General features: G+C 42.5%; 2 protein-coding genes across 3 annotated transcripts in view; one reads left to right on the forward strand and one right to left on the reverse strand.

Annotated features, from left to right (window-relative positions):
- Nucleotides 1–132: 132 nt before the first annotated feature.
- On the reverse strand, nt 133–21,989 carry dnaaf5 (dynein axonemal assembly factor 5). The gene is made up of 13 exons (XM_058048353.2): nt 21,430–21,989; nt 21,082–21,266; nt 20,855–20,979; nt 19,041–19,159; nt 17,728–17,960; nt 17,424–17,648; nt 12,664–12,807; nt 10,299–10,467; nt 7,427–7,574; nt 3,257–3,407; nt 839–995; nt 583–774; nt 133–384 (listed from the first exon to the last, which is right to left on the reverse strand). The coding sequence occupies exons 1-13, from the start codon at nt 21,965–21,967 to the stop codon at nt 230–232; spliced, it is 2,541 nt and encodes an 846-aa protein (XP_057904336.2). The 5' UTR covers nt 21,968–21,989; the 3' UTR covers nt 133–229.
- Nucleotides 21,990–22,296: 307 nt separating this feature from the next.
- Nucleotides 22,297–25,518, forward strand: part of prkar1b (protein kinase, cAMP-dependent, regulatory, type I, beta) — a 59,201-nt gene continuing 55,979 nt past the window's right edge. Inside the window, exons 1-2 of one of the 2 annotated variants that reach the window (XM_058048354.2) lie at nt 22,316–22,459; nt 23,313–23,503. In XM_058048354.2, coding sequence (XP_057904337.1) covers nt 23,327–23,503 — 177 coding nt within the window. In that variant the 5' untranslated portion in view covers nt 22,316–22,459; nt 23,313–23,326. Of the gene's footprint in view, nt 22,460–23,312; nt 23,504–25,518 lie in introns of both variants that reach the window. The other variant, XM_058048357.2, reaches the window with a different exon arrangement.

The raw sequence follows: 25,518 nt of genomic DNA on the forward strand, positions 1-25,518 counted from the left end.
ATTCTATTAATTGATTTTATATTTGGGCATATTCACACCTATATCATCAGGATTGACACAATAAGGAAGCCCAATAAAGAACCATGGTTAATTTAATAAGGCTTTGATTGCTATAAAAAAAGCAATGACCAGTGGAAAAACATAATTAATATTTGTACCAAATTTGTACCAAAAGTAACAATATGCTGTAGCTTAGCATAAAAGTGTGCAGTGGGAGACAAACAAAGCGTCACTGAGAAGAGTCGTCAGTATTGTGTGCATTCATGGAGCTGATGTGCTGCAGCAATTGGTCACAATATTGCGGAGTGCGATGTTTGTCTCTCACAGCCCCCACTTCCTTTTTTAGGAGCTCGGGATGGACCGAGCTGCCTTCCTTCAAAACCTCTGCAAAATTAAAAAAACACAGGTTGTTAATTATGATAATTTAAAAAGAGAATGCAAGTTATTGTGTTACACTGTGCAAATGTGCGCCCTCTGGTGGGCCACAGCAGCAATGACAGAAACAATAGCAGTTTATATGGTTAATTTCATATACATAGATTGCTTTAAAATGAAATATCATAATGGAACTGGCCATCTTACCAAGGACTTGGTCCTGCACAGAGCTGTCAGGGTCATCCAGATGCAGGAGGAGCTGCTGGAAGAGGAACAGCAGATGTGGGCTGCAGAACTCAGGGTTGTAGTTTCCTCCCAGGATGGACAACCAGAGAGCGAGAACCTTCAAAGCCTCGCGCCGCACCTCCTCGCTGCTGTCGTCCAGACGCTTCAGCACCTCTGTTAGTCACAAAAGAAACACTCAGAAGTCTGACATCGTCACCTAATATATTTTGAGTGTTACCAGGGTAGATCTTGTTGAGGACATCCTGATGTAGACTAGATCCTACTAGTCTGAGCATGGTGGACAGGGAGCGGCAGGCCAGAAGTCTGCCCATCTGAGATTCCTCATCCAGGGCTGATAGCATCTGAGGACACAGCTTGTCCTCCACTGAGAGCAGCTGCACATGCAAAACATGAAAATACCACTTGTTTTGCAGCATCTGGTATATAAAGGATCTTTGACTAGTGTTTTTTTAAGTACATCCTTCAATACAGTGCTTCTGTCATATAGAAGATCTTTGACTAGAGCTTTGCTGGAGGTTCTTCAAATCAAATCAAAGTTTATTTGTACATCCCTGTGGCGCCCAAGGTGTTTCACACGAGTAAAAACAAGTTATACAGATAAGGTGAACTAAAATAACTCAAACAAAATAAATATACACACATATATATATATATATATATATATACACAGATAATTATTCATTCATTCATTCATTCATTTTCTACCCGTATCCTCACGAGGGTCGCTGGGGGTGCTGGAGCCTATCCCAGCTGTCTTCGGGCGAGATACATCCTGGACTGGTGGCCAGCCAATCACAGGGCACATATAGACAAACAACCATTCACACTCACATTCATACCTATGGACAATTTGGAGTCGCCAATTAACCTAGCATGTTTTTGGAATGTGGGAGGAAACCGGAGTACCCGGAGAAAACCCACGCATGCACGGGGAGAACATGCAAACTCCACACAGAGATGGTCGAGGGTGGAATTGAACCCTACACGCTAACCACTAATCATCCTGGGTCAAAAGCCAGTCATATGGGTGTGTTCTGGAGCATTAGAAAGGAGGCAAGCGGCCATGTTTTGTCATATAGACGATCTTTGATTAGTGCGAGGTGAGCGAGGGAGATGAGATATTTTTGCCCATGTTCGGTGCTCTTGGGAACACATCATGATAAAGTCAATGCAATGCATAACTGCAGAGAGTAGCAGGCCTTTATTGGAGGTGAGGTGTTTATTTGATTTTGATAGAATTGCATGCGTTTTATTTTCGGCAAACAACTTATTTTAGGGCTGCACTGTGATTGAGTGGTTAGGGCGCAGGCCACACAGCTAGGAGACTAGAGTTCGATTCCACCCTCGGCCATCTCTGTGTGGAGTTTGCATGTTCTTCCCGTGCATGCATGGGTTTTCTCCGGGTACTCCGGTTTCCTCCCACATTCCAAAAACATGCTAGGTTAATTGGCGACTCCAAATTGTCCATAGGTATGAATGTGAGTGTGAATGGTTGTTTGTCTATATGTGCCCTGTGATTAGTATATAACAGTATAGTGCATAAAAATATTGTATATAACAATATAACAGTCACTTAAGTCATCATACAGCAACTTCACACTCAAATATACAAACATGTACCAATATGAACATAAAAAACTCCTTAAAAGTATTCCCATACTGTTTTGCATCTGAGCAACGCATTCAGTAGGGTGCTGCAATGACGTTAGCCCCTCTCTGGGCTCCTCAAATAAAGACACACATCATGAAAAGTATAGGATGCAGATGTATTTACTACACTAAAACAGTCTGAAAGTTTAATGAATGTTAAGGAATGTTTCCTCCCACATTCCAAAAACATGCTAGGTTAATTAGCGACTCCAAATTGTCCATAGGTATGAATGTGAGTGTGAATGGTTGTTTGTCTATATGTGCCCTGTGATTGGCTGGCCACCAGTCCAGGGTGTACCCCGCCTCACGCCTGAAGACAGCTGGGATAGGCTCCAGCATCCCCGCCACCCTCGTGAGGATAAGCGGTAACTATGTCAGCTTTACAGATGCCGGTAATGACTGCAGCTGTTAAGAATAAAATAGCGGTTGCTATTATTTGACTTGATCCAAAGTGGATTGTCACGAGACGTGATCAGGTTTCGTTAACCGTTAACCCCCCGCCACCCACCCCGACACCCAGCTGTTTGCCTGAGAAGCAGACGAGGCGTGCAAGACGCTTTGGTCACGCTGCACACGCCAGGGCAGCCAGATGTGCGTGTACAGTATGTATGCTAAGACGGGGGGGAATGGCGGGGGGGGGACAGGTGCGAAGACAGAACAAGAGCCCAGGAACAGTGGGACCATTGTTCCTGGGCAGGACAAAAAGGTATGTGAAGCCGCTCGCCCCCCCTCCCTCCGTGCACACCTGCTGCCCGTACTTTGTGAGACAAGGACATAAAAGATGGCGGCTGATTGGATGACAGATTTGGACTGAAGCTACTTGTAGTTGAAGTCATTATCCAGAACACAGAGCTTATCTGAAGGAGCTCATACATCAAAGAAAAGCAACTCAACCCCAACAAGGGGAGGCGACGGAGGTAAGGAAAAAACCAATAGAGGCACTCTGTCTGTGTGTGTGTGTGTGTGTGTGTGTGTGTGTGTGTACCTGCTGTGGTGCGATGGCGCCTCCGTGCAGGAGTGCCAGGAGGCAGCTGAGGGCCGCGGTCCGCAGGGCGGCGGCACACCGGCCCGCTCGCCACACCAGGTTAGGAAGCAGGACGTCAGTCAGGAACTTCGCCGATTGGTCCCGGAAGAGCCTGGAAGAAGATGCTCACAATTATCACCCCATTCAATGAAGCGCCGAGTCGGCCATTAAAACAAATGTTTGATTCCAGCTTTATCTACCTCTCCATTTGTGTTAAAATACCATGCATGACTTACATATTCTATTTTTAGAAAACCACAACGAGCCGTGAAATTGGAAGCGTAAAGTGTGGCGGTCTTAGTGTGTAATAATGAATTTTGACATGTTGATGACTTCCCTGTCCAGAGAAAGATATTTTAGGGGACTTGCTCGTAAATCACGGCTGGGAATGCCACACTCCTTCCTTTTTCCCACATTTGCTCCAAGAGACAACATGTGTTTATCCTCTATTCTTTTCTTCTGCATCAATTTTCCACGCTGGCTAAGGCGTTCACACACATTCTCACACACTCGTTATCCACTTCTATGCTGTACTGTAGCGTTGAACGGCCACTAGAGGGAGACAGAGTGCCATGAATGCAGCCTGCTTTCATGCACGCTGTTGAAGCAGTCATATCATTTCTTTAAGGATGGTGTGAACAGACAAATCATTTACTTTATCACACCTTCATATGTCAAAGTCTTTACTTAGCTTTGGTTACACTTCCTTGAAAACTGCCATGTACTTTCCATCCGCCACCTTCTACTTATGATGGCTGGCTTTATTCAATCCACAAAAGGCACAAATCCACATGAAACAACCGCGTGTGTGTCTGTGTGTGTCTGTTCTGCAGCAGAGATGTCATTATGTCATTTTGGCAAAAGTACAAAGCCGACAGAGATTGCTCCAGGACTATTATTGTCCTCTGCCATAAAGTGTGTGTGCACACTGATGGGATGGATTCATCTCGGGAGATGTGAGGGTCTTTAAATCATGCATGGGAGGATGTGCATGCATCTTGTAGCCCCCGTTTCACGAAGGTTCAAAATGCCACGGTTAAAAATATTGTGCTGCTGTGATCTGTTCAAACGCAAAAAGGAACAAATAAATACATGGCACATGTTTTTCAGAATCAAAACAACAATGGTATGCTCATGCAGGGTTGATAATGACTGTGTGGAAAATGTCAATATTTTTGGTGAGTGCCTTTATCAATATTATAATTAACTAATATATTGTAACTAACCAATTATTCTAATCCATAGGTATGAATGTGAGTGTGAATGGTTGTTTGTCTATAGTATGTGCCCTGTGATTGGCTGGCCACCAGTCCAGGGTGTACCCCGCCTCTCGCCCAAGAGCAGCTGGGATAGGCTCCAGCACCCCCGTGACCCTCGTGAGGAAAAAGCGGTAGAAAATGAATGAATGAATAATTATTCTAATCCATAGGTATGAACGTGAGTGTGAATGGTTGTTTGTCTATATGTGCCCTGTGATTGGCTGGCCACCAGTCCAGGGTGTACCCCGCCTCTCGCCCAAAGACAGCTGGGATAGGCTCCAGCACCCCCCCCCGCGACCCTCGTGAGGATAAGCGGTAGAAAATGAATGAATGAATAATTATTCTAATAAAGATTTAGTTAGATTGGTTAATTTTTTTAATTTGGCCATCCTACTTCATTCCTGTATATTTCTCCATAACTTTGAAAAGTCCTGAAGAATATGACATTTTCGCCCGGACAGGTTCATGCGACTTGATGCGACCATCTATCCTTCAAGTTAAGGAGTGGAAAGCCCCACAAATCTTAACAGAGCTTTTGGCTACGGCTTTAAAAGTTACTGACATGTCTCCAGGACAACTCCATAAGCGCAGTTTGTCTTTGGGATTGACAGCAGCAGCTGTTGCTGCGAAAAGCTGGAACCCTTTGCGGTGGCCTCAGGCATTCCCTCAGATTAGTGCCGTGAGCCTGGGATGAAGGCTGCACAGCTGAGGGGCTCGGCGGGACCCTGGAGGGCTGAAAAGTAGATCCAGAGGGGAAGAAGCCATAAACAGAAGCCCCTCGAAGAGGGGGGGGGGGGGAGGTCAAGACATCCCCATCACGTCCTGCCTCCTTCATCTCCTACTTCGGTAAACGACCGCTGAGGGAGAGCGTGTGTCCTCCTCCAAGTCAGACGTTCAACTCCACGCATCCTAAAGAAGCCAAAGTGACTTCATGGAAATACGCTGTGGTTGCACCTTTCCAATTCTGATGGCTAGTGGGCGGAGTCTTCACTTGCAGTTTGCATGTGATGTGAAGTCTAAAAATATACTCTCGGGCAAAAACAACCCCAAGCGACCGTGGGAGTTCAAAACTTCAAAGAAGTGTGACAGAGTGATAAAGAGCGGAAAAAACACAGTGGTACCTCAAACCTAAAGAACCAGTACTTTCTAGGAACGATTCATATGCTGTACTAATGTTCTTGGGCATATTTGCCAATATTTGCCAATTATCTCATCGCTGTTATGTTGCTTTTTCATACTTTGAGGGCACACTCACAAACGCACCGGTACATGCACAACAAATGAGTCATATAATTATTGCAATCACTTATTTTCGCCCATTAACAATGCCTCATATAAAGTCCCTGCAGGTGTTCCCAAACTTTTGGAGGGGGGGGGGCGTAATAATAAATACAGAGAAGTATTCAAAATAGCTATGTAGGTGTCATATAATGTACGTATTGCTATTCATGTGATGCTGCTCCCTCCAGTTATTTATGATAACCTTCCACAATAACAATAGAAGGAAGAAAATACAGTCTTGTATTACAAAGTGATGGCACACTGGTAGAGGTTTTGGATATGACATGCTATGCACTTCCTCCAGCACCTAAAAACCCCCAAAACCAGTTCCACCCTAAAACAGATTCACTTGATTCATTTCACACTTCAGCTATTTCCATAAGCTTGTCAAGTTCGGCTTTCGGTTGTCTACTTCGTAAGTATGCGTTGTGAACAAATCGAGACGGCTCTTTGAAATGAATGACAGAAGCTGGCTCGCGTCATTGGGAGCTGATTTTTTTTTGTTCCCTAAAGGCGAATGTCATTGGTCAAGATGTGCGGCGGCATCTTAGCGTCCGCACTGAGCAGGGGAGGGGCGGGGTTAAACACATACAGCACCAATGTTGCAATGTTGCTGCTAAATCTGGCAACATTTCATACACTTTTGGCAATATATTGGTTTTTTACATTAGTAATTAATTTTAGGGCTTCCCGATGGATGAGTGGTTAGGGCGCAGGCCACACAGTGAGGAGACTAGAGTTCGATTCCACCCTCGGCCATCTATGTGTGGAGTTTGCATGTTCTCCCCATGCATGTGTGCACATTCCTAAAACATGCTAGGTTAATTGGCGACTCCAAATTGTCCATAGGTATGAATGTGAGTGTGAATGGTTGTTTGTCTATATGTGCCCTGTGATTGGCTTGCGCATCTCGCCCAAAGACAGCTGGGATAGGCTCCAGCCCCCTTGCAACTCTCATGAGGATAAGTGGTAGAAAATGAATGGATGAACGAATAATTCATTTTACACAATACACATCATTCATTCATTCATTCATTCAAGAGGCGAGGTACACCCTGGACTGGTCGCCAGCCAAATCACAGGGCACATATAGACAAACAACCATTCACACTCACATTCATAACTATGGACAATTTGGAGTCGGCAATTAACCTAGCATGTTTTTGGAATGTGGGAGGAAACCGGAGTACCCGGAGAAAACCCACACATGCAAACTCCACACAGAGATGGCCGAGAGTGGAATTGAACCCCAGCTGTGAGGTCTGTGCGCTAACCACTCGTCCGCCGTGCAGCCCACAATACACATCATTTGGTAAGAAATTAATTAAAGACAACAGAAAACCTGAGGAGCTACTTGGGAACCGAGGGAAGCCGTGCCAAAGGAACCGTCTCTTTAAAACTTCGTACAACCACGTAGGTAAGTTGATGCTAAGTTTCAACATTGTACTCTCCAATAGGTTGAATGGGTACAGAGGAGGATCCAACGTGTCAAAGCATATAAGTTTGATGTACATAAAACATGAGAAATGGTCTATTATGGGCTGTTTCCATGACTCAGTGTGTGTGTGTGTGTGTGTGTGAGATCTCTAACCCCTGGGAATCCAGCGTGTTGCCTCCGTCCAGCAGCAGCTTTGCCAGCATGGTGAAGATGCTCATCCTCATTTCCTGGTCTCTGTCTGGCTGGAGGCAGGAGTGCAGCAATGGCATCAACTGGCTCACAAACTCTCCAATAGCAGGACCTATAACACGCACAAACACACACTCTTGTTGACCTTTAATGTATCCAGCCTGTAAAGTTACTTATCTATCATCACTATACCTCAATAAAGGATTTCCATTTCACCATCATCGTATAGAAGATCCTTGTAAAGATCTCCGCAGGCTTGGCGTCATATAATCATATTTCTTACGGACATTTTCCCACATGAGCTCTTCACCTGCTTTGTGCGTTTCTCTTGCAACAAACGACACATTGTGTGTCCTCCCGTATGAAAACAGCTTCTTTGTTCTATGCTGGAAAAACCTTCCTCATTTTCATTACTGCATCTTCTCAAGTTTGCAAGCTCTTGAATGCCCTTTGGCGAACAAGACAAGGCCAAAAACACTCACAGGATATTTTGTGGTGCATTGACTGAAGGTTATTGAGACATCAATGGAGCGCTGAGACGGTGACACACACACACACACACACACACACTGAGGAAATGAGACATAAAAAGGTCCTTGTGTCACACAGTGTTTCCAAACAAGTGTCCATTACAGGAAAAGTGAGACTCTCACACAACATGTATTCCCAGTTGCACCATTGCCCACACACACACGCCATGTTTACACTGCTATATTTAGCCCTTACATGTGTGTGTCATGCCTGATAAGCGCAGGTGCCATGTTCAATAGCACAAGCGAGAGAAGAGACGGCGGATATCCTGAGTGGGTTCAATGGGTGGGCGTTTGACAAGAGGAGAAACGGCAGACAGGAACGTTTGAATCAAGGTCGGAACGGTACAGGTCATTCTTTGTTTACGTCGCAGTGCAAAGGATACGAGATCGCTGGAGGGATATAGAAGACGACCGACGCTAGTAAAGCAAACTATCACGCCAACGGGTTAGTCTCTTCAATTCCTTATTCTCTTATTCTAAACTGAAAATGTTTCAAAACGAGCAGGAAAGGACAAAAACAACAACCAAATTCTTACCACTTCCACACAGAATGAGAGGAAAACCTTTTTTTCCACATGATCTCAGCTGTGACATGTCGGCCAGGCTCTGCTGGCTTAGTCGCCAGACTCCATGCAGGGTGACTCATAACTAGTGACCACAATGCTACATATAACTTGTCTTTCAGTATGTTTTGACTAATAATAATGCTCAGTCAACCTCAAAACAGAGATCATTTATTTTTTGAAAAAAATTATAAAATTTTATAATCAATTATGAAAAAAATTAAAAATTTAATTTAAATAAAAAAATAAATTTCTGCGGATCACAATAGATGAAAATATGAGCTGGAAACCTCATATTACAAATTACACCATAAGGTGGCCAGAAATATTTCAGACAAGGGTTCAGTTTTCTCCGGGTACTCCGGTTTCCTCCCACATTCCAAAAACATGCTAGGTTAATTAGCGACTCCAAATTGTCCATAGGTATGAATGTGAGTGTGAATGGTTGTTTGTCTATATGTGCCCTGTGATTGGCTGGCCACCAGTCCAGGGTGTACCCCGCCTCTCTCCCAAAGACCGCTGGGATAGGCTCCAGCACCCCCTGCGACCCTCTTGAGGATGAGCGGTAGAAAATTAATGAATGAATGAATGCGGGAATGACCATCCCTCCCTGGTGAGTACCGTAGGCTTAGTGGAAACACGGCTATCATAAACTGTTGAGGAAGGAGCCAAGTCCCGGGCCAAAGGGGGGAAATAAAACATTTACCAAAAAGCGACCGGTGTCCTTCCAGCTGAGCACACTTGAAGGATATAAGAGGCTCTTGTCTCCGACAAACAGATGAGTTGCAGGAAGAGCTGATGAGCAAGCACAAAGATCTGAGTCTGCTTCCAACCAATTGTTCCACAGACTGCCCCGAAAACGTGCACATCAAACACACACTGTTTTAGCCTCAAAAAGACATCCTGGCTATGAATCCTGGAGGGCTTAGTGCAGCATTCAAATGCACAAATGAAAAGTCACACACACACACACAATAGGCTTTCAAAGTGGCCTTGATCCAGGGGGAAGGTCAAGAGCAGGCGGCGGTTGGGTCGTTTGATGTCCTGACCCGTGTTGGGATCCCAGTGCGAGTGGACTGGTTGGTTAGTGGTGTGTGTGTGTGTGTTTGCATGGGGATTAACTGGGGCACCCAGCTGCCTGCTCAATTAGAAAGAGAGGGGGAAAGGAGGGAGGAGATGCAGATGAAAGTGTGGCACAAGGAGGTGCTGATGATGGGAGGATTAGATGGCATAGAGGGAGCTAAAGCGAAGGTCTCGGCGCCATAGAAGGGGGCGGCGGTCAGCGCTACTTAACCCCCCCAACACACACACAGTCATTTAAGCCCCGCTGAAACGCACTGGCAAGCTGGACTGAGGGAAAATGTCAATAAGCCAAGTGGTGCTAATGACAGCCTTCTGATTGTGTAACCTTGAAGATTTCTTCCAGGATGACTGACAGGCATTCGTCTCACGCTTGTATACCGCTATAAATCTCCTCCCGCGGATGCAAGGAAGGCCGTGTTTTTCTTTCAAATGAGAGAATGTGTTCTGTTGCTTTGACAGCTGCAGGGTTTGATGCGCTGCCTCCATGATGGATCATGTGCGAACAGCTAAATGTTTAAAACATGATGTAAGGGGCTTGTGTCTCAACTTGTTTCGGGGAAAAGGGCACCCAGTGAAGTCATGCTTAATAAAACATTAACAGGATTCTACGTTTTCTCCACTGTGCTTCTGGAAATGACCATCAGACAACGTTCTCACCTGATTGCACCACGATGATGTGCATTTGCAGTCTGTGTGGGGTGTAACTGGACCAGGTGTTCACAGAGGCAGACAGCCAGTCCAGCAGCTGGCCCATGTGCTGCCTGTAGAGCTCTGTCACAGAGCCCAGACCCTGGACCTTGCATAAGCTCTGTACACTCTCCAGGGCCTGAGGGAAACACATGAAAGGGCTGAAAAGACTAACATGACAAGTGACATTGCAATTTGTGCATTACATCATGTAGAAATAGAGAAAGAACAAACAGAGCAAGAGATTTATTTAAGTGTAGAGTTCTCAAGGGTGCTGGGAAAAGCTTGAATTTGAGATAAATTATTGATTAAGAAAAAACACAAATGCCTTTAAAACCTTAAAATTATGGTTCTTGGTGATGACAGCACAATTTTCAACATCATTAGAGACTTCTTGTCATGAAATAACACCCCTAGAGCAGTAAACTTATGGTCCTTGGTGATGACAGCTACTTGGTTGCAGATCCGACCATGATGACCATTGAAGTGAGAGCATAGAAAACTTCTAAATACAATTTTCAACATAATTAGAGACTTCTTGACATGAAATAACACCCCTATAGCAGTAAACTCATAGTCCTTGGTCATGGCGGCTACTTGGTTGCAGAACGGACCATGATGACCGTTAAAGTGAGAGCATAGAAAACTTCTATATACAATTTTCAACATCATTAGAGACTTCTTGACATGAAATAACAACCCTAAAGCAGTAAACTCATGGTCCTTGGTCATGGCGGCTACTTGGTTGCAGACCCGACCATGATGACCGTTAAAGTGAGAGCATAGAAAACTTCTAAATACAATTTTCAACATCATTAGAGACCTCTTGACATGAAATAACACCCCTATAGCAGTAAACTCATGGTCCTTGGTCATGGCGGCTACTTGGTTGCAGAACGACCATTAAAGTGAGAGCACAGAAAACTTCTAAATTCAATTTTCAACATCATTAGAGACCTCTTGACATGAAATAACACCCCTATACCAGTAAACTCATAGTCCTTGGTCATGGCGGCTACTTGGTTCCATAAAGACCATTGAAGTGAGAGCATAGAAAACTTCAAAATACAATTTTCAACATCATTAGAGACTTCTTGACATGAAATAACACCCCTATAGTCACATTTACACTCCTATTACCCACTACAGTAGATATTATAAGAGGAAATAAGACATAAATAAGACTTGTGCTCATGTGTGTTGTTGTTGTAAAATGCTATAAATGTGCTATGTCAATACATCACATTTTCAGAGTTGAATTTTAACTTTCCGTGGGTTACGGCTGAAACTGTAGCCAGTGTTAGGGATGCGCAATTTTACAATAATTTGGGTCTCGACCCACCGTCACCCAGGCATTTTTACATGTGAAGGCCTGCTCTCAAATAGACTTCTAATCCAGTGTGCTTGTTTTTCCTGATATGTAAATTAAGGCTATCAAAAATAGCATTAAAGTAAAGAAAAAGGTACAAATGGTGATTAATTATGATGTATTATTTAAAAAACCCTGTTTACAGCCTTAATGTAAATCCATGGGAAAAACAACACATCAGACATGGCAAGGTCATCCTACACATAAAACCCACTTAGAAACAGGCGTGACACGCACACAGGATGTCACATAAAGCGAAGGAAACCGACCCAAACACACACACGCTAGTGATCTAAGGAAAAAAAGACAGGAAGTAAATAATTAGTAGACCTTTAAGGCACATCAGTCCCGCCATAGTCCCTCAGGGATGAAGAGGGATGGAGACAAACCCCTGAGCTGTCCACTGATGGGAAACTTTGCCCTATTTTTCTGGGAAATGTCTTTTTCTTTTCCTTTGGACCCACCAATGCTTTCCTATTATTCATAATCCATTCATGTCGCTCTGTTTTACGCCACGTCGCCATCCGAACATGCAGACTGATGTAAACACGTGCTGGTGGATTATGTGGTGTCTGCACGGTAAATCCCTGCAGACTGACCTCAGATTCCGTTGACTTCATTTGTCACAGTTCCTGTCTGCCTCTTGAGAGTGAACACATGAATTCTTATGACTCGAGGAGACCAGACGGGATGACACACACCTGCTAAGAAACACACTCTTTCCCGAATTGTTTTTTTTTTTTTTTTTTTTTGCCTTCTGTTTGTCCGCCTCGTCTTTCACCCACCTCCTTTCACCTAAGACTGAATTTAAAAGTTCCATTCCAAAGGTGCAATTTCAGCACCCCGTTGGCTAAGTGGGTAATTATACTGTTTGTCATGCCCACTTTGAAGCTGGGCATTCCTGACATAGCTGCCTTGCATCATAAAACCTGCTTTCTAATGAAACGCACGGGTTTATTTTCTCACCTTCTCGCTGATGCGAGGCTCAGCGGCGAGGCTCTGGACGGTGACCAGCACCTGCAGCAGCTGTAGGCTGACCGAACCGCAGTCGGAATCACACTGACGCAGCAGTACATCCACGCAGGCCAGCAATTGCTCCAAGTACACAACCTGGTGGGAGAAAAAAAAAAGTGAGAGGAGGAGGTAATGTTGTGTAATACTGAGAAGGCAGCCATCCATCTATCCATCTATCCATCTGTCCATCTCCATGCCATGTCATGTTTGTTTCAAAATCCTGCCGCTCAACTTTAATTCCCATGTTATCGCTGGGGAACGCCGCCTTTCCACCTTGATGGTTGTTTACTTCTAGTCTGTCATTAGGGCTAAACGGTGGTGACTGTGCAAGTGTTGTGATGAGGAGATGGTGAGAGGTACACTTGTTGACCTTGGCAATTTGCAGGAGCAATCACTGGCACGTGTCTGCAGGAAAAACAAGTTAAGTAGAGATGCTGAGCAGCTGGAAATGAAATATAAAACTGGCACACCGGTATGATCCCATGAGAATCAATGGAAGAGAATTTACAAAGAACAATGCTAGTTTTTTTTTACTTTTAAACATCATAATTCATTCATTCATTTTCAACCGCTTTTTCCTCAGGAGGGTCGCGGGGGTTGCTGGAGCCTATCCCAGCTGTCTTCTGTACACCCTGGACTGGTGGCCAGCCAATCACAGGGCACATATAGACAAACAACCATTCACACTCATATTCATACCTATGGACAATTTGGAGTCGCTTATTAACCTAGCATGTTTTTGGAATGTGGGAGGAAACCGGAGTACACGGAGAAAACCCACGCATGCACGGGGAGAACATGCAAACTCCACACAGAGATGGCCGAGGGTGGAATTGAACCCTGGTCTACTAGCTATGAGGTCTGCGCGCTAACCACTCTACTGCCGTGCTGCCCTAAACATCATAATAAGACACCAAAATAGAAGTACTACAGTCTAATCATCACTGACTGTCATTTACCTAATGTTTTGGGCAGGGGGTGGGCAAATTGTGGCTTGCGGGCCACATTAGGCCCTTCAAGCGTCTTAATCCGGACCACTGGAAATTTTCAAATTCCTTTTTTTTTTAAACCTTAAACAATGAATGCAGAGTCTCCTGCACACCTGAAGAGTCACAAGTGCGTAGGAAGCAGGCATAGTCAACAAGGTGTTCAAAAGAAGGTTCCCGCACACTGTGTCGCTCTCATTCATCAGTTTATTCAGGCAACGTTTCGGTTTGACCTTCATCAGACATATTAAATCACATCTCTGCCCTACACACATATATTCATATATATGTCCCCAATGGGTGCAGTCAACCAATCCGAGGACTTAGGGGGCGACCTGTTTTGATAATATAATATACTATATATCAATAATATATATTAATATATAATATAAATAATAGATATAAATAAAATTATATTAAAAAAATATATATATATTACATATAATAATATAAATTAAATTATGTGTTTAAAAAATCTATGAATTTTTTTCAAACATAATAATATAAATTAAATTATATTAAAAATATTTTTTTACATATAATATAAATTAAATTGTAAAATAATGTTTTGAACATATAATATAAATTAAATTATATTGAAAAATATATATATTTACATATAATAATATAAATTACATTATATGTTAAAAATATCAATGAACTTTTTTAAACATATAATAAAATAAATTAAATTTTATTAAAAAAATACATTTTTTTACATATAATAATATAAATCAAATTATATGTTATGTTATGTTGTTGCCCTTCGACAGGTGATATACATCAAAACAGGTCGCCCCCTAAGTACTCGGATTGGTTGACTGCACCCATCGGGGACATATATATATATATGTGTGTAGGGCAGAGATGCGATTTAATATGTCTGATGAAGGTCAAACGGACCGAAACGATGAATAAAAAATGTGTGGGAACCTTCTTTTGAAACCTTAAACAATGAAACTGTACCCGGCAACATGACTTTCACTGCTATTGTGGCACGCTTGAGCAAGACAACACGCCAACACATGACGACCAATGCACCATCAAACAGTTAACAGGAAGTTTCCTGATCACTGGGACCTTGCTGAGCCTTGGCTGGTGGGCTGATCGCTCTCGGCAGTGTTGGCATTGCAATTGTTTGGAGCAAATTTTTCTCCTATCAAATTGTACACATTACTTGAGACTCTTAGCATTATTTCACAGCTAGAAGAAAAGAATTTCCGTTGACTTTTCCCTGCGAAAAAGGGCCGCTCTGAACAGCGGCATAAAAAATGAGGTACAAAGAAAAAGGTGCTATCTTCTAAGCTGTGAATCTGATCCAGATGTGTTTACCTGAAAATAAAAGCTTCAATGTTGCTTTCTGGCCTCATATACGCCTTTTAAGTCCAGAGCAAAAATAGAGAAATGTTCCAATATTTGTGTCTCATTCAATCAAACAATACAGAACAGTGAACATGCAGACCAACAGTGATCTTTCACACATTCCAACATGCATGTTATACTACGGAGGCAGAAAACAACCATTAGAAATGCAGGGAGAGCGAAAGAGAGCGGAAAAATCGGTTTGGGGTAATAACTAGTTGGACACCTGGAGCCAAGGGAGCTACACCTGGTTTCATTGGCCTGGACGGGCTCCTGCAGGGGCCTCATTACAGACTGTGTGCATCTGGTCACCACTGGATACATCAATTACACACGCGACTCCAGCCGTCGCAGAAACCTAGGATGCCTCGACTTGGGAGCCCACCCCCCTACTCGCAGCCACTCATGTTGCTATGGCGACAGGAAAATAAACACCCATGCAGGTTCGAGCTATCGTTATGCATCATTCAGAGTCGTATGCAGCTGTCATCCGTGACAAATGTTGGCATGTGGCTGATTTATGAATGTTTTGCACAACTCTGTATTGTGATATTGAAATGAAACAGACATTTTTTTCCCCCTGCGGTCCTGTTAATCTGCTACTTTGCAGTACGTTTAGTATACCTAAACATTCGCTTCCACTCCTGTCACCGCGGCAACACACAACAAAATGACTGTCACCGGTGGCCGGGGTGAGGGGCTGTTAATCCTCGGTGGAGTGTCCCTTTAAAAAGGAAAACCATATGCGAATGAAAAGCAAACGCAACACAGACTCGCCTTTCATTTGACCTCAAACCCTTAACGGCGAATTCAACTGACCGAGATTATTTTCACAAGGCAAAAGGAAACCCTTTCGCGGAACTAAAGAAAAGAAAACATGGCACATGAAAGAGTCGGTGAGGTTAAATTGTGCAGAAGAATCGTATGTCTGCGGCCATCTTTTTCATCATTTTCCCTTCCTCTGTTCACTTTGAAGACTATTTATACTTCATTTTTGTGACTGTGCCAGTCATATCTCTCTTTGAAACAAGTTATATAAAAAGGATGCAATGAACTATTGAATTAAGTCTACTATTGAATGAGAGGTCTCGTCATGTTTTAACATGCGCCAGATCTTGGGATCACCAAGATCAACAAGTATTTTTGGATGGACCGCTACAGAGCATGCAGGACTCCTCTCATATTGTGTTATTGCAAAAGTTAAGTGGGTCAATTCCCTCCTTCCTGAGCCGCTTTGCAGGTGCTCTTCCATACGGCAACACAAGCCAAGAGGAGACGGATGGGCATCCAAGCCGAGAGGAGAGGAAACAGAGGTCTGCCTCCATCTGTGACCATCCTGTCCTGTTCATTCTCCCTCTGCTTGACCTCCAACAAAAGCGACGTGGGAGGACAGAAACGGGTCAAGCGCTGTGCCTCATTTATCATCGGCCTTGACCAGGTCGGTGCGGCGGGCTTGGACGTTTAATGCTAAGCAGTAGTGTAGAATAAAAGGCGACATATACAGGACTATAAAGGAAAGAAAAACATAAAGACTGTGTACTGCGTTACACACAGGAAGAGGTCGGAGCAACCATGGATTTTGTGATTTGCTATCTCGGGGAGACATTCCTACAGGTCTCACTTGGAGAGGTGAGTTAGTCAGGATCACAAAAAAGGGAAAACTATTTGCTCCAAATGGAAAGGAAGTTGAGAAGTCTGTTCCAGGTTTGATGGTCTTTTTCCACTGGAAGCGTGTTATTTTAAGACAAACAACAAAGGCAGCCTTATCTTCTTTTTTTTTCCCCACTCCAGAGTTAAAGAAATGGAACATGTAAGTTTTGGGAAGCAGATTTTCCATGTGAGCACAAACATGATGATCACAGACTTGAAATATTAGATCTGACAAACATGTGGCCGGTCAAGTCGATTTTGCCAGGTCAGCTTTTTTTTTTTTTTTTTGCTACAGATTTCCTCAACAGCAAACCCGCTGAACTCGCCGTGAACAGAGGTGCTATTGAAAGATCCACTTTTGAAGCGAGGCTGCCTTTAAAGATGAAGCGTCTTATCACAAAACATGTTTACGAGAGAGGAAGGCAAGAAATGTACAGTACCGGTTCCCCCGGTGCCACTGCCAAAAATAAGAGCGCTCAAATCCACTGGGCCAAGCTGACAATGACCTTCTATGACCCTGCCAAAATCACCAAATACAACCTGAATTTAAACAGCTGGTGTATGAGGCAGCTTAACAAGCTGGACTTCTGCTTGATGCTCTACACCCGGACAATGAAATGCTTGTTCTGGCCGTGTGAGCTCCATGGAAGTGCTCTCAGGTGAATAACAAAACAAGGTAAACCACAAGTAGAGCCAAACGGCCCGCATGCTGACCTGCTGATATTCCTGGCAGACGTCAGGCTGGACCAGTGTGTTGGCAATGCGATGCAGATGTGGTCTTAGGAGAGCTTTGGGGCATCCTCCCAGCACTGCACACAGCACCATGAGGGCGGACCAAGGGTAGGATGAAGAGGATGGGGCGGTCACGTGATCCAGGAGCAGTGTGAGGAAGACCTCAGGTGGGACGAAGGTGCCCAACAGTTTTGCAGCAGCCAGGCACTAGTAGAGAGACAACAGGAAGTCTTGATGAAGAACCGAATCATTCACTAAATACGTACCGAATCCGGTCAAGACTCACATTATTGACCACATCCCTTTCAGAGTCGGTGCAAGCCCGGTAGAGGAGGGCTAGGAGAGGCTGGAGGTGTTGGGTGCTGTGGTCCTCAGCATGGAGCAGCAGCACCGACAGCAACTGGGAGGTTCTGATCCGGGTGGGAACCAGCCAGTCAGTCAGGTCGTGGGTCACGGCGGGAATAAGTCGCAAGAGGTTCCTTATCACCAACTCTCTGCAGCCCAAACCTGGACGCTCCACTGTGGGGGTGGAGGGTCAGACATGTACCCACAAATACTGACTGGTACTTAGTGACTACAGTCCATAAAAAGCACAGCAGAGGTGCACATATAGACAAACAACCATTCACACTCACATTCATACCTATGGACAATTTGGAGTGGCCAATTAACCTAGCATGTTTTTGGAATGTGGGAGGAAACCGGAGTACCCGGAGAAAACCCACGCATGCACGGGGAGAACATGCAAACTCCACACAGAGATGGCCGAGGGTGGAATCGAACCCTGGTCTCCTAGCTGTGAGGTCCTTATTCAAAATTATTTGACTACTTCTAATCTTTCCATAAAGATAAATATAAAGTGTTGTTATATACTGTATTATTATTATTATTTGATACGATGGCCCCTACACCCCAATTAACACTTTACACCTAAGTTACCTGGTATTCTTTGTAGGTGAGTGTGAAACTGATTATCATTACGCCAGATGAAATCATATTTTCATTTGTACTCATTTAATATTTTATTAGAACAACGTTTTATTTTCTGTCTCTTATTGGGTCCAACACTGAGGGAGGGGAAGAGCGGACTGAAGAAAAACAGGGATAAATCAGAGGAGTACACATGGGGGCAAGACAAAACAAGCCCTTTTGTGGTTGCCCGTCTGTGTCGAACAGCGACCTCTGCACACTGGGAGGCCCTGCAGATTTATGATGGCAAGGAAGAAAAAGACCAAAAACACGAGAGGAGAGCCTTTCCTTTCCTGTCCCCAGGCAGAGCTTGTATTTGTGGCAGTATTTGCACAGGCTAAGCTCACACACACACACGCATATATTTAACCTGGCAAGCTGTAATGACCATGTTCTTTTTCACGCTCCGGGGGGAGGGAGTGGGGGGCGTACACGTTTATGTCCAAGCCAACTGCTCGCACATAAAACCTCATCATTTTTACTCTGCGTTATTACCTTAGACGGCTGTAAATAAATGTGATTTAAAGCTGCAACGGTAAGGTTAACTTAAGCATAGGAACGTACGAGTGTGCCACAGGTGGATTACATGATTTAAATACATTCTCTGCGACTGGGGAACCAGCTACCTACCTCCTGACGGGTAAAAGGGAGGAGGAGTGAGGAGAAAGTCCATCTTGTCCTTGAGGTCATCCTCATTCTCCTTCTCCCACTGGGCGCCAACCTGCCGCCATAAATCAGCTGCCAGAAGACTGCAGGAGAAATCTGAGTCAGAACCGAGACTGACGTCGCCCTTGTGATTATACTGTACTGTATACTTCTCAGTTGCAACTAGAGATGTAGCATATTTTTCTCCAAACTAATACTGCTAACTTAGCCGAGTAAAATACATCATGCACATGTAGCATCAAGTAAAAAAATAATCAAGTTAATCCGGAATTTGTCCATAATTTGGGGAAAATAAGCCTCCAAAGTCACGTAAAACTTAAAGCATGAATTGCTGTCATGCAGGACAAGATGCTGTTCAAGCTTTGAGCATGGTAATGGTAATGGTTTTATTTCATTTGAACATGCATCAGATTAAAATTGAGTGCATCCCATAATCAGTTCACAGTTCCACATGTCCAAAAGGAGTAGGAAGAAGCAAAGCTTATTAAATCCTACCCCTCCATCTGGTACTTTTTCAATCAGTAACTGTTACATTTGTTCACTTCCTGCTTTCCTAATATAATTTTAATTTATTTTAATTTTATTAAATTTTTTTAACTTAATTTTATTATTTTTTATTGATTTTATTTTATTATTTATTTTATTTTATTATTATTTTTATTATTAATTATTGTATTATTATTTTTTTTGTCACGTACCAAAGTACGAGGTGATATGACCATCCAATGACATAATGGGTACCATAGTAAGTGTCAATATAGTGATATGTATAGCACATCATGACTGGTTCAAGACTCTTCATCCTTGTATTTAGCAAACATCAACTGCTTGTATTGTTTCTTGAATTGGCTCATCGTTGTGCATTGTTTGAGGGTCTTACTCAATCCATTCCATAGTTTGATTCCACATACTGAAATGCTATGGCTTTTTTAACGTAGTCCTAGCATATAAGTGTTTCAAATGTACTTCTTCCCTGAGATCATATTTCTCCTCTCTTGTAGAGAAGTATTGGATGACATTTTAGGTAATTGGTTATTTTTAGCCTTATGCATTATTTTAGCTGTTTGAAGATGAACTATATCAGCAAGTATTTGTGATTTTAGAAATAAGGAGTTAGTATGTTCTCTGTAGGCGGCATTATGAATTACCCTTACTGGCCTTTTTTGCAGTACATTTAGCGAGTGATGGTAAAAGCATGTTTTGCTTTTTCTTTGGCTTTTTCCAACAGTGCCATCGAGGTCCCGTCAACCATCAGCTTATCAGCATAGCTCACGAGAGCTCCCTTCCAAAAGTATGACTTTTTCTTTGTTCTTTTTACATTGGTTCACTTCTTTTTACACTTGACAAGAAAGAAAACACATGTGAGGGCATCTGCGACACTATTCCAAGGAATACTCATTCTGAATGTAGAATGTTGCATTATGATTTATGAAAGCGTGCCTCCTTATTTGTCACTCACCAGTCATGATGTGCTATATATATTATGTACATATATACATTATGTCATTGTATGGTCATATAACCTCATACTTCAGTATGTGACAAAAATAAAAATTAAAACAAAAAAACTATATTAGGAAAGCAGGAAGTGAACAAATGTAACAGTTACTGATTGTAAAAGTACCAGATGGAGGGGTAGGATTTAATAAGCTTTGCTTCTTCCTACTCCTTTTGGACATGTGGAACTGTGAACTGATTATGTGATGCATTCAATTGTAATCTGATGCATGTTCAAATGAAATATTACCATTACCATTACACAAGGCAAATGTGTTTACCTTATTTCAGGAATCTCGTCAGTGATATTACTCAGCAGGAGTGGAATTAACTTGTGGAAATAAGAGTATCTGTCCCTCAAATTGAGCAGCCAGTCACCAACGATGACGGTCACAGCTTTTCTCACCTGTGCCATAATAAAAACAAAATAGATGAAGAGTACTGTGCACTAAAGCAATAGAGTTTAGCATTATTCAAGTAGCAATGAGAGCATTCGTTGAAACAGAACCTGAGGCGAGTCGTCAAACAGTCTCTGAGCCAGGTGAGACAGGACGTCGTCCACATTTTTCCCGGTGCCGTGCTGAATGACCGCCCCGGTGGCTTCGATGACCGACACCCGTACCTTGGAGTGTTGGTGAGAAATTGTCTGCATGAGCGGCTTGACCAGACTCTCAGCTTGCATGTGGAAGTGTTCTGGAAAACAAATCACAACAAATAATTAGGTGAGTGTTAAAATAATTTCATTTGCATGGTAAAGTGAAATAAGAAATTGGACAGCTGATGTGCTCCTATTTGACATATTCCTCACGTGACTACTGTACAAGGAGCATTACATACCGGAAGTACAACTACCAACCTGGCACACACTTGGCAAAGCTGACAGTACATTTGCAGCTTTCTCTTTTCACATCTGGGAACGGATCCACAATGGTTCTCTGTAGTATGTTGATCATCTCATTCAGATATGGTGCTAACTGCTTCCCGCACACCTCCACCGTCAAAGTCAACATCTCCATAGCCGACAACCGAAGCTCCTCAGCCGGCTCCAGGATCTCTTTCTCCCCGAACCGCTGTGCCATACACGGCATGAGATAAGGCAACGACTGTTGCGGTTCAGGAACATAGCGCATAAACTCACTTATCAACATAATAGCAATTTCTCTGCATCTTTCCATTGGATCTGAGAGACATTTTAGTAGTGGCTTGAGCAGGGCAGAGAAAAGATCTTGGAGGACGACACCGGAGAGTTTTTTATCCACCGTTTCTTTCTTGATAGACTCCAAAGCTCTCTTTCTCGTCGACTTGTTGTCTTCGCTGAGACAGTTTAAATGTCGGGCGAGTCCTCGCAAAACTTGAGAGGAAACATGCTCCTCTGTGGACGCTGTGGCCGCCATTTTTGTTTCGGTCGCGATGGCAACCGGTTGCTTCACGACAAACAAACTGCTGCTTTACGACAGCTTCCGCTTCAAAATGCTACAACTTTATTCACACAGCGTAGTAGTCGCTTGTATACCATTACTAACCATACTGTATTTACGCATAGCTGAATTTAATCAATTTATGCAGTTGGTATATTTAATACTGTGTATTAGTTCTTTACATTCATTTGTGCTGCAATAAACGATAGCTTTTTCATAAACTCATTTGCATTAAACGTTCTGATTTAAGGGAAAAATTGGTATTTTAACGTATTTAACGAAAATGTTCCATTTGGAAACATCCCGCAGGCATCGTTGCGGCTGAAATGACAGATTGACGTCATCGGCACTGACGCAGCCCCAGCCGAGGTTGAACGCAGCATCCAAGCTAACCAGCCATAGACCAGCGGGCATCTCGCCTACCTCCAACAATTATATTTATTACAGCATCCTCCCCACAAAACAACGGTAGGGACAGCAACGACAGTACCGATTACATATTGTGATTTTTAAAAGAAAATGGACACCGAATGGCAAGGGAAGGCCTCTTATGTAGTGTCTTATTAGCCGCAGTCGTTTGCCTTGGTTGTGTTTTGGTTTGGGCTTTAAGCTAACGTTAACTCACGTTAGCTCGCCACTGAAGTCACCCGGAACAGGTGCCCTCTTTTTCGGGTTTGTTTTCACCTGTTTTGACGTGAAATGGCAATAAAACTATTACCGATGTATTATACCGTAATTACGATTGTCCCTATCAGGAAGTGTCATAGTTTTCGCTTTCACCTGTCTTGGCTTGCTATGAGACATCCTTTCCTAGCATTGTGTTTATTGCTTGCATACATTTTGATTTGTTTAGACTCGTGATTGGAATTCTATAACGCAATAAAACGTTTATTATTGTTGTTGAGCTGCATCACAGTACCTTATGTAGCAGCAAGGACTCTATAATGGATCTCAATAGATTGTGCAGGTGTACCTAATTAAGTGGATTTACTGCAATTGTGTCTGGATCCCCCCCATGGCTTATGTGTCTTTTGCACAGGAATAGTCTTTAATCTAATACCACCACGCTGTTGTGGGAGGTCAAACATGGCTAGGAGTAGTAGTAAAGCTAGTACTACTAGTAAAATCAAGTCCCATCACCTTCACCTCCCACTGCGCCACTTTACCATACCGTATGAATCCATTTTTGCTCCTCCTGCTCTATTTTTGTGTTTCCCCTTCAGCCTGCAGCATCCACTTTTCTGTCCATCCACCCCCCCATCGTCTGGATTCTGCTTTATTCCTCCCCTCCTCTCATGGTCCACCCTGTTTTCTACCACAGAGATAAAAGATAAGATGGCCACCTCCTCCTCCTCCACTCTGGATGAAGACGAGAGTTTGAAGGGCTGTGAAATTTTTGTGCAGAAGCACAACATCCAGCAGATCCTCAAAGAGTGCATTGTGAACCTCTGCATCGCTAAGCCCGAGCGTCCTATGAAGTTCCTGCGTGAGCATTTTGAAAAGCTGGAGAAGGTTGGTGAGAAACAAACAAACAGACAAAAAAAAACAGTTTTGTGTTTAGAATGTGAGGCTACATTGTTGTGTCGTGACTTCTATCCATGTCTCTATACTTAAAAGTCTTGCAGTGGTTCTTGCAGGCTCAGTTCTCCTTTTGCTTTGTGGATTCTTGTGTGTGTAACATTTTTTTAGTGTCGTTCTATTTCCCGTCCTGTATCTTTGTTTGTCATGTGGTGCTTGATTAGTCGACGCTTGTAACAACATGGAAAAACACACTCGTTTGGCTTGATTAATGAAAAAAAAAAACATTTAATTGGTCAGCGAAGTAAATAATAAGAATAATTCTTGGGTTTTAGCACTTGTCAAGTAACTCTTAGTTGGTCTTGTAGATGCTTCACTATGAGAAAAGTCAATATAATATTAATAAAAATAATTTTAATAATAATAATGTCATTTGAATGAATACCATGTATAGAATTTGATTAAAAAGGAAGTCATTGTAAGAAAAATTGTTTATTGATCAAGTAACTCTCTGGGTCTTGTGGATGCTTCACTGTCAGAAAAGTAATAATAATAATAATAATACAAAATATTATTGTGAATATATATTTCATGATGATTACAAATGTAAAAAAATGTGAGGAATCCAATTACCACACACAAAACTTTAATAGAAGATAATATTGGGAATAATTTATGCAGATAATACATGCAGAAAACAAAGGAAATAATTATAAATGATGAATGAAATTGATACATTAATATTTAACATCACTTAAATCACCTTGATACACAATTGTTTTGTTAGCACGTCTAATCTTTTGCAATATCATTCCAAAAAAGTATTTTTTTATATAGCTAATATATTATTAACATAAATTAGTAGCCTCCCATGTAGTTTTATCATGGGTAAAAATAGCAAACAGGGGTCTTATTATTACAGGAAATCTACGATTTTGTTATTCTCTGAAGTCATGTAAGAACACTAAAGGACATTCCCCAAGGCACACAGCACAAACACACACACCATACTGTTGTCATCGATGTGCTTTTGGCTGTGCTTTGCTCATGAGTGCATCATAAGATGATTTAAAAACAACCCAACAGGCTCTACTCTTTACACTGTGAGTGTCAAACTAGCATCCAGGCTGAGCCTCAGGCTTTAAGAAGGACATCTGACGTACAGTAGGAGGCTCTACTGCTGATGCAGTGTTTTGTGTGTTTGTGTAACATGTGAGAGTCCACTGACTTGATATGTTTTTGTTCAAAGAGATGAAAGTGATATTTATTGGATCGGAACGTCTGCGTTGACCTCCAATGAGGGCTGTGCGATTTTGGCAAAAATCAAAATCACGATTAATTGAACCTCCAAACTGGATTTTGGTGAACCCCGAAAGCATATTGAGATGCACTTTTTGTTATTATTAGGGGTGCACAATAATTATGGGATGATATGAGGGAATTATGACATCATTTCAATAACATGTGTCATTCCGAAAAAAAAACGTCTTGTGGACACTAGGCCTGGGACAATGGTGCATCAACAGAGTGAGCCTTTTTTGTCAGTCTTACAGTCTATTTGTCTCAGTGGGCGGAGGCGGGGCTGATAGCATACACACAGAGTGTAACCTAGTAGAAATAAAATTAGTATTTTGCGATATATTGTCATATAATTTTTTGTGGTACTTTTCGTCTTGTAGACCCAATCTGGTTGGGTATCACAACAAAGGCAAAAATGTCCATCATGCAATATCTTGTTTTGCCTAAAACACAAAGATAACATGTCTCCTTTCATGGATGATTAAGGAAATTAGAAAATATTCACTTTCACAAAAAAGAAAAAACAAAATATTCACATTTGAGGGGTTGAGATCAGAACATACATTACATTTTCAGATACATAATATCATTTGAACACCAAAATAGCTGGATAATGCAATAATCAATGCAATCATAATATTTTGCATCCCCTTTTTCCACAAAAAAATGTTAATAATATTCAAGAATATGATGATAAAAAGCTGCCTATT

Source organism: Doryrhamphus excisus, linkage group LG16 (genome assembly GCF_037039965.1).
Source record: "Doryrhamphus excisus strain RoL-2023G ecotype Guam linkage group LG16, RoL_Dexc_Guam_v1.1, whole genome shotgun sequence".
Taxonomy (NCBI): domain Eukaryota; kingdom Metazoa; phylum Chordata; class Actinopteri; order Syngnathiformes; family Syngnathidae; genus Doryrhamphus; species Doryrhamphus excisus.